Raw genomic sequence first — 15554 nt, 5'->3', positions numbered from 1 at the left:
TGAATAACAACAACAACAACAAAATACTGGGTTCAAAATCCAGCTCTGCCATTTAATTACCCATGTGACCTTATAAAAGTCACTTTCCTTTTCTTGAGGGACTTGGTTTCCTCAACTGAAAAATGAAGGAGGTTGGACTGGATGATTTATAATTTTCCTTCTGACACTGTGGCAGAGACCATGTTGGATTCAAACTCAGAAGCCTTGGCAATTTTGAATCCCAGCTCTACCATCATGAAATCTTGGGCACATTTTTTAAAAAGTTTGGATGAGAGGGTCTCAGAGCATCCATCCGGGCATAAAATTTCTTAGATCTCCCAAACCAAGACAGAGAGGTCTGTTAAGCCTGGTAATGTGGATGGATTTTCTCCCCTCCCCCCATAGTTTAATTCGATAATGGGTTATTTGCCTTTCATTTGACCACTGTAGATATTTGCATCCATGGGTTATGATTGGTCAGGTCAGTGGGATGTGTTCAGGAAGTATGAGGCAACCTCCCTTCAAAAGTGATGAAACCTGTTTTTGCTGCTCTGGTACAAGGACCTTCTCTGCAATGAGGTTTTGTTGAACCCCCCACTTATAAAAATCTCTTAAACAAACGGCTGTTTGTTGACATAAGATAAATGAAATGAAGTTAAACAGTGCACAGTGGGAAGGGGGAAGGCCAGAGTTTGCACAAGCTTTTGAGGGTCATCTACTTTTCATAATTGTACTCGTGCCTTGTCGTAATGTTACAACTTTTAATATGTAGACTAGACTTTAAGAGAGAAACCCTAGGGAATTGGACACTTGGCTGGTCATGGAGTGAGGAAGATCTGGGCTTGGATCCTGTCAGTGACTACAGTCGTTGTGCAGTCATTGGCAAATTATTTCTTAGTGCCCCAAGCAACTTTCTCTAAGGCTACATTTTGGGGCAGTTGGCAGTCTTTATGAGTGAAGAGAGTTTTCATATTGAGAGAGCCTTAGACTGATGACATCATAGGTCTAGAAGCCAAACCTAGATGATAAAAAAAATTTATATAGGAAACAAAAAAACCTTTGAAGGGTGGACAGACGCTAAAGTAGCTCACAAAAATTTCATTTTGACTAGACCCCTAGTAATCCGGTGAGAAGGAAAATGGTGAGAGAGATGTGGAAAATGAGGTGACTACATAGATAGCTTTCAAAGAAGCTCAGATTTTAAAGTATTATATATAAAGGAATAAGAATCATTATCTACCTCTTCCCATAAATGGTCCAACCTGCTAAGAATACCATAAGGAAAGAACTGAGACTTGTGGGAAATGACTGAGGGAGGTGTCTAAGGGGACTTTGAAAGCTCTGTTTGGAATAGGAAAGAGAACCAGGGCGGGCTGAGACCCTCTTGGAAAAAAGACATGTTAAGAAAACAAAAAGGAAGAACTAATGATGGCTTTTAAAAATTGACTTCCCACTAGAATGGAGGTAGCCCAAGACCACAAAAAGGAAAAGATCAGCACTGGGACTTAGTATTTGATCAAGCAGGTTGAATTTTCCCAGGCTGAGAGATGGAAAGGACCTTTAGAGATTATTCAATTTTAACCCTCTTGTTTCAGAAGCTCTGAGGAGTAGCCTTCCCCCTGACCACAGCCACACACTTGGTGTGCACAGAGCCAAGACTGGTGCCCACACTTGACCACCACAGCTCATTCCACATTACTCTTTGCCACCAAATGGCTTTTCATTGTCTTGCTGGTGCCCATTTTCCTATGTGTTTCTTTTTTGATTGAAGCCTAAAATCTGGTGGCTTCATAGTATGGTACAAAACCCCAAACTTGAATTTATCTGGCATCTTAATAAATTACATTGAAAACCATGACCTTAGGAACTGTCCTAAACTTCATAACTGGCTGAAACATGAGGGTCAAGGCTCATGGGGGAAGAATCTGCCTCAGTCCTAGAAAGAAGGGGTACTCTAGGTAAGGATGCCTAGAGTAACAAACTGCAGCAGATGGACTCCCTTATTTTTTCCATTTTTAAAACTTAATCTGGGCAGAAATTCTAATATTTTAAAGCATAATAATGGGAGGAAACATTAAGCTATGGACTTTTATCATCCAATCTAGTTACTAGGCACTAATGCTATGCCAGGTACTAGGTTGGGGATATGGATAAAAGAAAACTCTTCTTCCTTCAAGGAATTTACATTCTTCTGGGAAGTTATAATATATAAACAGGTCAATATGTACATGTATGATATTTATATATATTTCACATCCATATAATAGTGTGTGTGTGTGTGTGTGTGTGTGTGTGTGTGTGTGTGTGGAGGGGGGGCTTCTGATGACTCTTAAAAGTAAGAGAAAGTTATGTGGTCAGGAAGAGAGAAATCCAAATTTTTAATTTCTCTCCTGATGATAAGGGAAGCCCACATTCATTTAGTTCTTGCTTCATGTTACAGTCCTACATATTGAGTCTAGTGAAAAATTTTTAGAAATCTGGGATCTGCCCCAGAGGTTAATGAAGAGAGCTATTGGTTTGAGGGAACCATCTAATTCAAAGCTCAGGTGCATCTGGGGAGAGGTGTTGGACCTCTAGGATTTTGGTGCTGCTGGCATAAAAGGACTATCAACAAACGTGGTCATCTGTTTTGAGGTGGAAGGTGATGGGGGAAGTAGAGGAAATGTTGAGAGCTAACCCCAAGCAAGAAATGAGGGCCTCTGTTTAGGAAAGAAAATGTCATGGCGCCTCAAGGTAGAGATAACCTTCCTCAATTCTTCTAAATAGCACAGTAGCTATCCCTGTAGCTTGTGATGGGTGATCACAGACCTTCAGAGCCATAAGGGGATGATGACCTCTTGGCCAACTACATCATTTAACAGAGAAGGAGACTGAGGCTTGCAGAAGGGAATCAATTTGCCCAAAGTCATAGAGCCAACTAACCAATCCATTCTTGATTAATCGCTCTATGGTTCTATGGGCCAGGCACCCTGCTTACAGAGATATAAAGGAAAAAATCCTTTCCCTCAAGGAATCAATGTTCTATCTTGGGACACATGCCCATATAGTTGTATGTAAAATCTACTGTTTGTCTCCAAAGTGAATACCAAATAATTTGCAAGGGGAACAAATGCATGGGCAGAGAGTAGGGTTGGGACAAGCTTTATTGAATAGGTGACATAGGAGATACATTTTAAAGAACCAGGGGAGTCTTAAGACGTGGGAGTCAGAGGCAGCTAGGTGGTGAGTGGATGGAGTACCAGCCCTGAAGTTAGGAGGATCTGAGTTCAAATCTGGCCTCAGACACTTAACACTTCCTAGCTGGGTGACCCTGGACAAGTCACTTAATCCTAATTGTCTCAGCAAAAAAGAAAAAGAAGAAGAAGAAGAAGAAGAAGAAGAAGAAGAAGAGAAGAAGAAGAAGAAGAAGAAGAAGAAGAAGAAAAAAGAAGAAGAAGGAAGAAGAAGAAGAAGAAGAAAAAAGAAAAGAAGAAGAAGAAGAAGAAGAAGAAGAAAAAAGAAGAAGGAAGAAGAAGAAGAAGAAGAAGGAGTCAGGGAAGAACAGACTGAAGGTGAATAAAGAAGAGAAATAATATAATGCAGCTGGAAAAGTAGCCTGGGGCTGGGAGGTAAAACCTTTCAGAGGCCGTTCTATTTGATCTAGAAGTGATGGAGTTTTTTAGGGGGGTTGACAGACTTAGACTTTTGCTTATGGAAAATCTTACAATGATTTTCGAAGAAAGAAGGAGAGGAAACCATTTACGAGACTATTTGCCTTATTCTAGGGAAAGGTGAGAATGTCCACCTGCTCCAGAAAAGTGGCAAGGGGGTTCATGCAAAAGATGTGGAGGTCAAATTCAAAAGACTACTTGGATGTGTGGGCTAAGGGAGAAGCAAGGGAAAAGTTGAAGGTGATACCGAGTTGAGGGCTAGGTAACTGGAGGGATAGTGATGTCTGGAGGAGGGACAGATTTGGAGAGAACAATAATGAGCTCTGCTTTGAAAACACTGAGTTTGATTTGTTTATGGAACATTCAAATCAACATGTCCAATAGATATAATGGTGATTGGGAACTGGAGATCAGGAGAGAGAGATTAGGACTGCATAGAAAGACCCAGGAAAATTAAACTGGCCAAAACTTCTAGAGTCAGTGTGACATTGAGAGAGATAATTGGGATCGCAGAACAGTCCCCAGAGTACATCCACACATGGAGTGTGGGGATATCCAGGACATAGATGGAAGGATGCTGAGAAAGAGCAGTCAGGTTAGAGGAGAACCAACAATGTGGTTGTTGTGAAAACCCATGGGAGAAAAGTTTATCCAGGCCATGGCAAATCCTGTAGAGGTTTCCTGAGGGATGAAGACTAAGGGAAGAGGATGAGATGGGATGGGAAAAGGAAAAAAGTGGTGGAGAGATTTAGTAACTGTGAGAGATCATTGGAAGAGACAGAGAAAGAAAAAAGAGAGGAAGAGGAATAGGGAGAAGAAAGGGAGAGAAAGGGAGGGAGGGTAGGAAGGAAAGAGAAGGGGAAGGGAAGAAAGGAGGGGGGAGAAAATTAGAGAAAGGGAGACAGACAGACAGACAGACAGAACACACACAGAGAGACAGACACACAGATACAGACACACACACACAGAATCAGAGACAGACAGACAGACACATTTACACAGACAGACACATAGAGACACATATGCAGAGACAGACAGGTAGACAGAAATAGACAGACAGAGGGATAGAGAGAGAAAAGGAGACACCCTAGTCATGCCCATGTTCATACAGTAGTTGGAGAGGGCTGAGGTCACTCATGCACAACCATACAAATTCAGTTACGCACAACCATACAAATTAACAGAAAACAAACACAGATTTGCGTGTGCCCTGTGTGCCCCTGCCTCAGGCTCTTGTCTCTTTGTTGTGGACCTCATGTGTGCAGTCTTACTTCTGCTGATCTCACTCTGCGTCACTTCATGCAGGTCTCTCCGCATTTTTCTTAGTATTTTTAATGGCATTTACAACATTATTTCATTACTTAACTACATGTTAATATATTTAGCTGATCTACAATAATTGGACAAAGAATTGTTTCCTGGTGTTGGTGGGTTTGTTTTTTTTTTTGTTTTGTTTTGTTTTGTTTTTAAACAAATATATTATGACTGAGTGTTTTGTATGGCTATGAAGATTTATCTACTGATAAGTTCTTTTTGCCATGTTTTAATGTAAAGTCCTGTGTGGTTATCACTGGAGCAAAAGGTATGATCAATTTTGTGACTTCTAATATATGTTGTTAAATTGATTTCTAAATTATTTGCACTAGTCTGCAATTCTACCAATAATGTATTGAATAGCTATTTTCCTTACAATCTTGCCAATGTTAAAATTTCACAAGTTTATTTTGCCTTTTTGTTGTTGTTGTTGTGTTGTTGGGATTATTTTGATTTGTACCAACTTATTAAGAAATGAGTATCTTTTTACATAGTAATGAATCTTATTTTCCTCGCAATCCTCTATTCGTGTTCTTTAATTACTGAGAAGTGTAAATCTTGTGATTATCTGTTCATTAGCTTTAGCTAATATGTTTGATATCACTAGTTTTTCCTTAATTCTCATTTTAGAAACGTAATGTGTTTTGTTATGTAATATTCTTCTATTTCTTTGAAAATATTCCTCCTCTCTCCTTAGGACAAATGTAATATTCATTTTTCCAATTTGGGGATTGAAAAATTCAGTTCTTTTACTATCTAATTGTTAGATTGGTCTTTTCCTTCTCATTGAAATGAATAAAATACTTTTGTTATTATTTCTACTATTTACCCCAATCTTGACCAACCACTCTAAACAAAATTTCTCTGCTTTGTTCTCAGAAGCATGTATGTTTTCTTTTACTTGAACTTTATCTTTATCAGAAATGGAAGTTTTTTTGTAGATTACTCTGTCTCCATCTTCTACTCTCCTTTCCCTATTCAGGTGCTTTTGTTGAGCCAGCACGGTACTTTAGAAGTTCAGACATTGTTAGCAATTTGTCTGTTTGGATTACAGAAGTATGCTTTGCTTTATACACTTAATTTTTTTTTTGACTGATAGGGCCAGCTGAAATTGAAATACTAGGGTTAAGTCCAGTTTGGGTTTCAAATGTCCCTGTTGCCTTGAAGTGCTGTCCTGAGTTTAGCCGGGTAAAAAGAGAATGCCAAATTCATGGACCATTCTTTTTTTTTTTTTTTAATTTAATTTAATTTTTTGGTTAGGCAGTTGGGTAAAATGACTTGCCTAATGTCAATGCCTGAGGCTGGATTTGAACTCAAATCCTCTTGACTCTAAGATCAGTGCTCTCTCTACTGTCCCATCTATCTGCTCCTGAGCCATTCTTTCTAGTATTAGTTCTCTGATTATCGCATCCTCCCATTTAAAACATCTACTGGGATTTTGAGTACAATTGCTGGAATTTCTTTGTGATGGAAGCTTGGATTCTACCCCTGCTATAATGCTTAATGGAGTTTTAACAATACTGTGTCTAGGTATATTCAATCTTAGAATCTCCATTATTCAGGTCCTAAGAATTCTGGTTGCATGTTGCAGCCCATTTTTGCAGATTCTGGGAAGTTTTCCTTGACAATTTCTTATTTAGAATATCTCTCTAATTTTCTGGAAAATTGGAAAATTGCTATTTTGAATTTCTCTCCAAGTTGATGTTTTTGTTAAATATTTAATAAGCACCTGCTGAGTACTGCCAAACTGCTGGTGATACTGCCTTGTGATGTTTCCCATTATGAATGCTACTTCATATTCTTTTATTCTTGTTGTTAGATGATTTTCTGCATCTCCTTTTCCTTTAATGATTTGGCTGTCATGCTGGTTTCTATCATAGGAAATCAGTTGTCAACTCCATTGATCTTTTGGAGTTTTTCTCTTAATCATTATTTCTTTCCATTGTCTTTCAGATAACTTTTAATTCTGGTGGGTTTTTTTAAACCTTTCTACAAACTCTTCCTTCATCTGACCTTGATGTTTTCTAACTAATCTTGAGAACTTTGGTTAGTATATGGGGATATTTTGCAAGATTGCTTCTGATAACTTAAAATTTTCATACGTTTAAAAAATTATATTGGCAATCTTCTTAATTTTGCTCTCAATTCTATTTTGGTTGATTTATATTTCTTTGGGTTTTTTTAAGCTGATATTCTTTTTGATGTTATTGGTGTTTGAAAATTATAAACAACCTAGCTTTCCTTGATCTTTTTATTCCTCCATCAGGATCAGAAAGAGTTCTCTCTACAATGCAACTCTGCAATGTACTTTGCTTATTAGGTCAGGGAGGGGTATCCTATATTTAAGACTTATTTGATTCCCATGATACAGAGTCCTCCCTTTCCCTTCCTCCAATCAACAAGATTGTTGGTTTGAAGAAATCAATACAGTTTTTCAGGATTAGCCTAGAGCAAGAAAAAGCCAGATTCACCAATTATGAGCTGTGTGGCTGAGCTTTGGTGCTCTCATCTGCCAACCTGAGTGTGCAGAGGCCCTGGCCCAGGACCTCGGATGCAGGATCTGCTGTGTGGGCTTGAATACAATCTCTCAGATTGTTGTAACATAAACCCATCATCCTGCAACTTCAAACTCCTAAACTTCACATACTCGCACTCCTGCCATGGTCTCATGCTGAACCTTGTGAGAATGTTCCTCCCACTTGTGTAGATCATGAGCCCTCCTCGCTAACTGATCCTGCGCATTTCTTGCCCAGGTCTTTCTGTAGATAACTTGCTCAACCCACTGAATGTCTTTGGCCGTTCAGCTGTCATATTTCATTGGCACCTGTGCAAGAGCTGTGTGCCAAATGAAATTAGAACCTTGTATTTGAAGCACACTGTAGCTGGTGGTCATAATTAAAGAAAATAGAGTGGGATGCAACCAGGGAGAAGTGTGAGGGGCATTTTCTGCTCTGAAAAATGTTTCTAAATTTGAGAGGAACCTTCTTACCCATATTTTGAGATTCTCATATCCTCATGAGAACAAATAATAACAATAACAGCCGGAGTCCTTGGTGGTTTGTGAAATATTATCTCTGCATTGTCCACTTGAGAGGAAATTGAGACTCCACTAGAAAGTCTTGATGGGGGTGAATGGAAGTTTTCTAGCTCAGACCCGGACTCCCCGCTGTATTCTGCTGCCTCTTAGGGTGTTTCTAATTGTGCTCAATAGTTTGAGGTTATCATTTCTCCATCTGATAACTGAAGCCCCATGGAAGAATTACTTGCCTTTATGACACACAAGGAGACCATGATGAGTGAGAGCTCTCCTCCCTCCCTTCCTTTTCATTTAAGCTTTTGTTGCCCAGTGAACATCCATCTGAAAAATAGGGTGAATCACGTGAGCTGAATTCCATAGCTGTTGGCCCCGGATGGGGATGCTACGGCATGGAAGGGGCAGTAGGACATACAGCTCCCCAAAGGCTTTGCCACATAGGATTTTTTGGAGCTCCCAGCGGCTCACCCAGTACCAGCTCATTTAAAGACTTGAATCAGGTTTTTCTAAATCTGCCCAGGAACAGAGACGGCTATGATGCCATAGAGAAGTAGCGTGAAAAGTGTGAGAAAGTCAGCTGGGACCTTGGTAACCTCAATGAAGCTCACAGTTGCGGGCTCAGTCTGAAATTCCTCCCACCCCCCAACTTTGTCCAGCTGCTCCCAAGTGTCTTTCCCTCCAAAAAGTTTCCTTGGCAGGCAGCCCCCGGGACAGCTATGGAGCCACAGGGGGCAGTTTGAAATTTCAGCCTAGGCTGGGAGAGGTCAGGACAAGGAAGAGGGAGGGGGATTGAATACTCATCTTGGGAATGAGAGCAACTTTATACCTTCTATTCCAATAAGCTTCTGAGCCAATGAAATTGGATTTCATAGTCCTAGCTTGAAGAAACCTTTGCTCCAGCCTTTTTGAAAGTCTGTGATAGATTTAGAGAGAGCTCTAGATCTACTAAGGTTCCCTTTCTGGGCCAGATTGTCTAGATGATAGGATCACAAATCTAAAATAGGACGGGACCCTCAAAGCTATGGTTTTCAGCCTCCTCATTTGATGCATGAAGAAACGGAGGACCGAAGAGGCATAGAACTTGGCTCCCTCCCCACCCGTGTCCTCTTGGAAAAGTCTCTTAATCTCTTGGTTTAAGTTTTTGTGGGTTTCCCAAGGTTTTATGGATGGGAAAAGGCTGAGCTGAGCTTTGGACCCAGGGCCTCTGATATCAAATCTAACATTCTTTCCCCTGCTTCAAATACTTTGGTTTTGGGAAATGTTGGCGGCTGCATCGCAGGGCTCGGGACCCGCTTGGAGAGACGCAATCTTGTTGTTGTCTCCTCCACAGTCTCCTCTGACTAATTGCCCTGATCTTTAAAATCCCTTGTTCGTCTTAGGTCAGTGGGCAAGCTGTTGTTTTCTGCCCGGGAGAGAGAACATGTGCTGGCACTGGGTGGAACCTGCTGTATGATCCTATCCCTAGGATTTATCCCTATTTCTCATAGCTGTATGTGAGCTGGGAAAAGAGTCCTGGAGGTGAAACCGGGCAGGGACCAGGGAGCTCTGCTCGGGGCCCCTCTCCCTGTCCAAGTGTCACTAAAAGATGGGCCCGGGCTACACTTGGGCCAGAGCTGTTATGTGCAGGCAGCCGGGGCAAGCCGGGAGCCGGACAAAGACGCGAGGAGAGACCAGAGCGCTGTGCTGTGGTGGGGAGGCAAAGGCTTTGGGAGACTTCAGGCAGATGCTGGGGAGGCTGACAGCCAGGGAGGGAACAAGATACCGGGGGGGGGGGGCAGCTCAGTTGGGGGTTCTCACTGGGACTTGGGTGGCCATGATGAGGTTCTCCCCCACTAATGCATGTACATCCCTGGGTGACTCTGGCCCATGCCTTCCTTATGCACGACCCTGGGGAGCAAGGGATGCAGGAGCCAGGGAGCTCTCTGGGACATGGTCCTGCAAGCTGAGAAACCCCCCAGGGCCTCCTCTCTCCCCTTGTGCCCTCAGCAGCAGCAGCGTGCGGTTTGGGTTGTCAGCCAGCCTGGGCTCCATCCAGTGAGTTGGTTGAAAGGGGGCAACCTTAGAGAGTGGCTGTTCTCTATTTAAATTCATAACCTGGGCTCCAGCCATCCATCCTGGTTGGGAGGGGGGTGACTTTAAGAAGATTGATCATTCAGAACCACAGCCTGGGCTCCAGCCACCCATCTGTTAAATTGGTTGGAAGATGGGTGACTTTAAGACAACTGGTTGTTCTGCCATTCGGAGCCTCAGCCTGGGCTCCAGCCAGCCATCTGGAAGGGGACGGCCGTAAGGAGACTGTCCCTTCTCCACCCAGAGCTGCAGTCCGGGACTCTTGGTGGTCTCCGCCACAGACCCCCACACAGCTCTCCCGCAGGTACGGACGAGGGCCGGATTTCCCCGAGCGCCCAGGCTGCTCCTTTCTCCGGCTGCAGCAAGCCTGGGGGTGCTTTCTTGCAGCTGCCCCTTTCCCGGGGCACGGGAGGCAGGGAAGCGGACACATCCCAAAGCCTCCCGGGGGCCCGCCCTGGGAGAAGTAAGCAGCGGGCACTCTCCGGCCACACCACCAGGTGTCACTGCCGGCTCAGGCTAGCAGCCCGGACTTCTCAGGAGAATTAACACCCTTGGGAAAACATCCCTTTCTTGCAGTGGGCATTTACAGAGCCCTCACCCCTGGCGTCCAAAGACCCGAGTTCAGATTCAGCCTCAGGCACTTCCCAGCTGTGTGACCCTGTGTGAGCCTCTGCTTGCCTCAGTTTCCCCAAATGTAAAATGAAAACAATAATAGCGCCCAGCTCCCATGATTGCTGTGAGAGCCAATGATCCTACTGCGTGTCGAGTGCTGAGCACAGTGCCTGGCACATAGGGAGCACTTACTGCTTGGCAAGCACAATATTATTGCAGTGATGAGGGGTGCTCCCCTCCCTAGTGTTGGAAGCTGCATCCCTCTTGGTTGGCTTTGAGTGGAAGGGAGAGGATTAAAGTGAAAAGATTTGGAGATTTGCTCCTAAAAATTGCAGCCCCATTCTCCCTAGATCTCCCGTCCATTCTCCCTCACATTCCTTTTTGTCACCTCTCCCAGAAAGCTTTCCGTCAGTGTTTGTTTGTTGAGTGACTGAGTGACATGAAATCTGCTTTTGCCCTTTGCTTTTCCCATAGATCACTGCATACAAGATGATTCCCTGTGGATCCATGTTGACCTTTGCCCGATGTCTCCTCCGGAGGAAAATCGTGACCTTGGATAATATGGAGGATTCCAAACTCTGTCGCTGCCTTTCCACCCTCGACCTGATTGCCCTTGGGGTGGGGAGCACCCTCGGAGCCGGGGTCTACGTCCTGGCCGGGGAGGTGGCCAAGTCCAGCTCAGGCCCCAGCATTGTTTTGTCCTTCCTGATTGCAGCCCTGGCCTCCGTCATGGCGGGGCTTTGCTACGCGGAATTTGGGGCCCGCGTCCCCAAGACAGGCTCTGCATATTTATACACTTATGTCACCGTGGGCGAGCTGTGGGCCTTCATCACGGGCTGGAATCTCCTCCTGTCTTACGTCATAGGTAGGTCTGGACAATGGGCCAGCCCAAGAGCCCCGGGCCTGCTCTGGCTTTCTGTGTGCCAGACTAAGTGCTAGTCTGGGGAACCCCATCCTCAGGGAGCTCCCACGGGGGGGACCCACTCTATAAACAGCTCCCTGCATGAGGAGGCTACTTGTCCCGTTTCCTCCTTTCTGAAATGGGGACAATCCAGAGCTCATGGAAGGAAACTAAGTCTCCCCCGATGAGCCCCGCGGTGCCCTGGAAGTGGCCGGCTTTCCTTAGTACCCATGAGCCACGTGCCCTTCCAGGAGTGGCCCTTGGCCCTGGTCCGCCGGGGAAGCCCTGTCTGTTTCTTTCCAAGAATGATTCCCGGTGCTAATTATACGTCCCTCATTTCCGAACTATTTTTGTGAAGGGACCTCGAGCGTGGCTCGGGCGTGGAGTGGGACTTTTGATGAACTGCTCAACAAACAGATCGGCACTTTTTTCCGGACCCACCTCAGCATGCATTCCCCAGGGCTCGCAGAGTGTCCGGACTTTTTTGCCGTGTGCCTCATCCTTCTCCTGGCAGGTAAAGCGTGGGATCGTTGGAGAATTACTCACAGATTCAGCAAGCCTATGTGTGTGTGTGTGTGTGTCGGGCAGTGGGAATTCCAAAGCAAAAGTGAGACAGCCCATGGTGAAGACCCCCCGTATGTGGAGAGCAATACCCAGGGGGGCCTCTGGCAGAGGGAGCTTCAGCAGCAGTTGCATGTTGATGGGCATTTGAGGAACTAGAAATTGAGGAGGGGGGTTGGTACAGGCCACATAAGTGGGGCATGGTTTGCCCTCTCTGCCATCTGTTGGGCAATTTGTAGAGTGGGAGAAGGAAGTCCTGTACAAGTAGCATCTTGGCGCATTTTCTGAGGTTGGCATCTGCCAGCTGCTCCGGGGCCATTCTCGATGGATGGGCAGTAGGCTGCCCCCCGGGTGCATTCCTTTCCCCGGAGCATCTCAGTGGGAAGGAGCTTTGGTCAGCCCCCCGCCGGGCCCCTGTCCACCAGACCACCCCTGCCTTTTCTTACCATATGCCCCCTGTCTTCCCACAGGCCTCTTGTCATTTGGAGTCAAAGAATCAGCCTGGGTGAATAAAGTCTTTACAGCAATCAACATTCTGGTTCTAATGTTTGTGATAATCGCGGGGTTTGTGAAAGGCAACATCGCCAACTGGAAGATCACTGAAGACTTCCTCAAAAATCTCTCTGCCACCAAGTAAGTGGGTCCTTCTCAGCTTTACTGAGCAAAAGCCTGGCCCATACCTAGCTCCCACGGTCTCTTGCAAGGAGGCTTCCTGACTCTGGGCCCAGAGCTCTCTCCATTGGGCCAAAGGCAGAAGATATAGAGGGAGAGTGATAATTAAGTGTATGTGACAAAGGTAAATATTAGGAAAGATGTAAAGAAAAGAATCACCGATTTGTAAGAAGTGTCAGCATGTGGTGAGATGAACTTTATGGTGTCAGGAAGACCTTTGTTTAAATTTCTTTGTCTATAAAATAATAATAGCACCTCTCCCTCAAGTTTTAGAACAGCCAAATGGTCACCTATTAATAGAGTGTTTTGACAACCTTAAAATGACATCCAAATGTAATTATTGGTAGTAATTATTAGGATAATTTAGTAATTATTTAGGATAATTATTAGGATAATTAAATTTGGATAATTTATTAGGATAATCTGGATATGTCCAGTTCACAGTGAGAAGAATATTGCTTACATTTACTCCTTTTTGTCCCTCATTCATTCCACTTGGGGAGTGGGGAGTTTACAAAGGCTCGAGAGAGAAAATGGCTGGATCATTTAACCATCTCATTTATAATGCCAGCATTTTAATAAAAGGATGGTCATGAGGCTGTCTCTTTGAGACCAAATTCAGTCCTGGCAGCAGGCTCACAGTATTTACACCCTTCCCCAGGGGGGCACTCCACTCTCGTTGCTTAATTAATGAGAGAATGGCTATTACAAGGAGGGACTGGACCTGATTATGTCATTTATGTCACTTCTTAAGTTAACTCCAGCCGTGGGTGATCTAGTCAAAGAATTCATTATCTCCCCCCCAAATCTGAGCAGAATTCTATGGCTTCTCCATCTAGATGGGGTCTGGATAAAGGAGAATGTTAGCTCTGTCTTCAGAGACTGAGGGCTTGAAATGAGGGTAAAAGCAAAGGGAAAATCTGAATCCAGATCCCTGGTTATCAACAATCATTTCTCTCAGGGGGTGTACCTGAGGCCGACCTGAACTTCTCGGTCATATTCCCTTCTGCTGCAGGGATCCAAGCAGACAAGAGGGAGGGTGAAAAATATTCTCAAAATCAGAAAATGAGGTTACTGCCTCTTCACGCTTATCATTAAACATGTTTAGTGTCAGCAGACCAAGTAGGACCTGACTTTAGACCACAGTGTCACAATATTGGCAGGGACCATAGAGGCCAGCCCCTACTTTACAGGGAGGTAAGTCGAGGCACAGAAAGGGCCTTCAAGCCCAATAAGACTGAAACAGATTTTAGTGAGATTTAAACTGGGAACCTCACTTCCTTTGGGCTGAACAGCAGGGGCAAACTGTCCTGTCTGTACCTTCCCCTCTCTAGAGATTTTGAGAATGAGACAAGCCCCTATGGGGTCGGTGGCTTCATGCCCTTCGGCTTTAAGGGGACTCTGGCTGGAGCCGCCACTTGCTTCTACGCCTTCGTGGGTTTCGACTGCATCGCGACCACTGGTAAGAAGCCCCCTTGGTACTTGCCCGAGGAGGCAGGGCCCTCTGGGGAGGCTGGGGGGGGGTCCCTGGGAGGGAGGGCAGGGGCCCTGGATTCTGCCTCTCAACCTGCCACGTGTCCACACGGTGATGGATGCTGGGCAACCGCTGGTCCTGGGCCCAGTCTCTTCTGCCCTCGCCGTCCCTGGGGGTGTGATTGGCCCCTGCTGGACGACGGAGTCTTTTCCCCACCCACTCTCTCCTGCCTTTCCTCCCCGTTTCCTCAGGGGAAGAGGTCCGGAATCCTCAGCGGGCCATTCCAATCGGCATTGTCACTTCCCTGCTTGTGTGCTTCATGGCGTACTTCGGCGTGTCTGCGGCTTTGACCCTTATGATGCCCTATTACCTCCTGGATGAGACCAGCCCCCTCCCTGTAGCCTTCGAATATGTCGGCTGGAGTCCTGCCAAGTATGTGGTGGCCGTGGGCTCCCTCTGTGCTTTGTCTACCAGGTATGTGCTTTGGGGACCAGAAATCAGGACTCGGGGGTGTTGGGAGTTCATAGATCTCCTAGGCTTGGGGGGAGGAGGGGCTTCCAAAGACATTTGTTGAACTGCCCATTGATGGAAGAGGCTGCTCTGACAGGTAGTGAGTTCCCCCTCACAAGAGGTATTCGAGGTGGGATAAACTCTGGAGGGGATTGCAGGTCAGGACCTCATGCTAGCCAATTTGCCACATACAATAGCAATAGAACTTTCGGGGTTCAGGGTGCTACACATATTATGTGTTGGGGTCCCCATCAGGAATAGATGGAAGAGGCTCTAACAGGACCTAGAGTGGGGAATGACAACATAGACCTTATTCTTTCTTCCTGTGACCTCCTTGGGAAAGAGAGGAGTTGTCATGGGTGGGGAAGGGGATCCAGAGGAGGCAAACCTTTCTCCTCTTAGCATCCTGAGATCCAGCCCTTAGGGGATCAGAGCAGGCCTGCCCACAGACCCTGAAATCCCAACAGAGCACATGGCAGTGAGCCCCACACTGAAGTTTAATAGTCTCAGCTGCCCAGTGGAGGTGGGAGGGATGCTTGGAATCGCAGCGCACTGCTGTAAAAGGGTCCCAGCCAGCTTTATGGTTGCTCAGGCTCTTAGCATTATTTTTCTTTTGTGACCCTGTGAACTGATAAGGATTTTTGATCCAGATTTAAGGATAGGGGACGAGGCTACCTACCATGTGCTGTTAATCAAAACTAATGTTTCCCTAAGAAAAAAATGTCTTTTTCCCCTGAAAGAGGGACAGGAGACTTAGTGGTGGAGGTGCTAGCTGGG

At 45.2% G+C, this 15554-nt stretch overlaps 1 protein-coding gene across 2 annotated transcripts in view; it reads left to right on the top strand.

Annotated features, from left to right (window-relative positions):
• Window positions 1–15554, top strand: part of SLC7A2 (solute carrier family 7 member 2) — a 63323-nt gene that overhangs the window by 30397 nt on the left and 17372 nt on the right. For both annotated transcript variants that reach the window (XM_051967257.1, XM_051967258.1), the window contains exons 2-6: window positions 11134–11524; window positions 11919–12074; window positions 12592–12754; window positions 14128–14255; window positions 14519–14741. In XM_051967257.1, coding sequence (XP_051823217.1) covers window positions 11149–11524; window positions 11919–12074; window positions 12592–12754; window positions 14128–14255; window positions 14519–14741 — 1046 coding nt within the window. In that variant the 5' untranslated portion in view covers window positions 11134–11148. The remainder of the gene's footprint in view (window positions 1–11133; window positions 11525–11918; window positions 12075–12591; window positions 12755–14127; window positions 14256–14518; window positions 14742–15554) is intronic.

This window comes from Antechinus flavipes, chromosome 6 (assembly GCF_016432865.1).
Source record: "Antechinus flavipes isolate AdamAnt ecotype Samford, QLD, Australia chromosome 6, AdamAnt_v2, whole genome shotgun sequence".
Classification (NCBI taxonomy): domain Eukaryota; kingdom Metazoa; phylum Chordata; class Mammalia; order Dasyuromorphia; family Dasyuridae; genus Antechinus; species Antechinus flavipes.
Note: the sequence above shows the minus strand (reverse complement) of the source record. Positions and strands in the feature narration are given on the sequence as shown.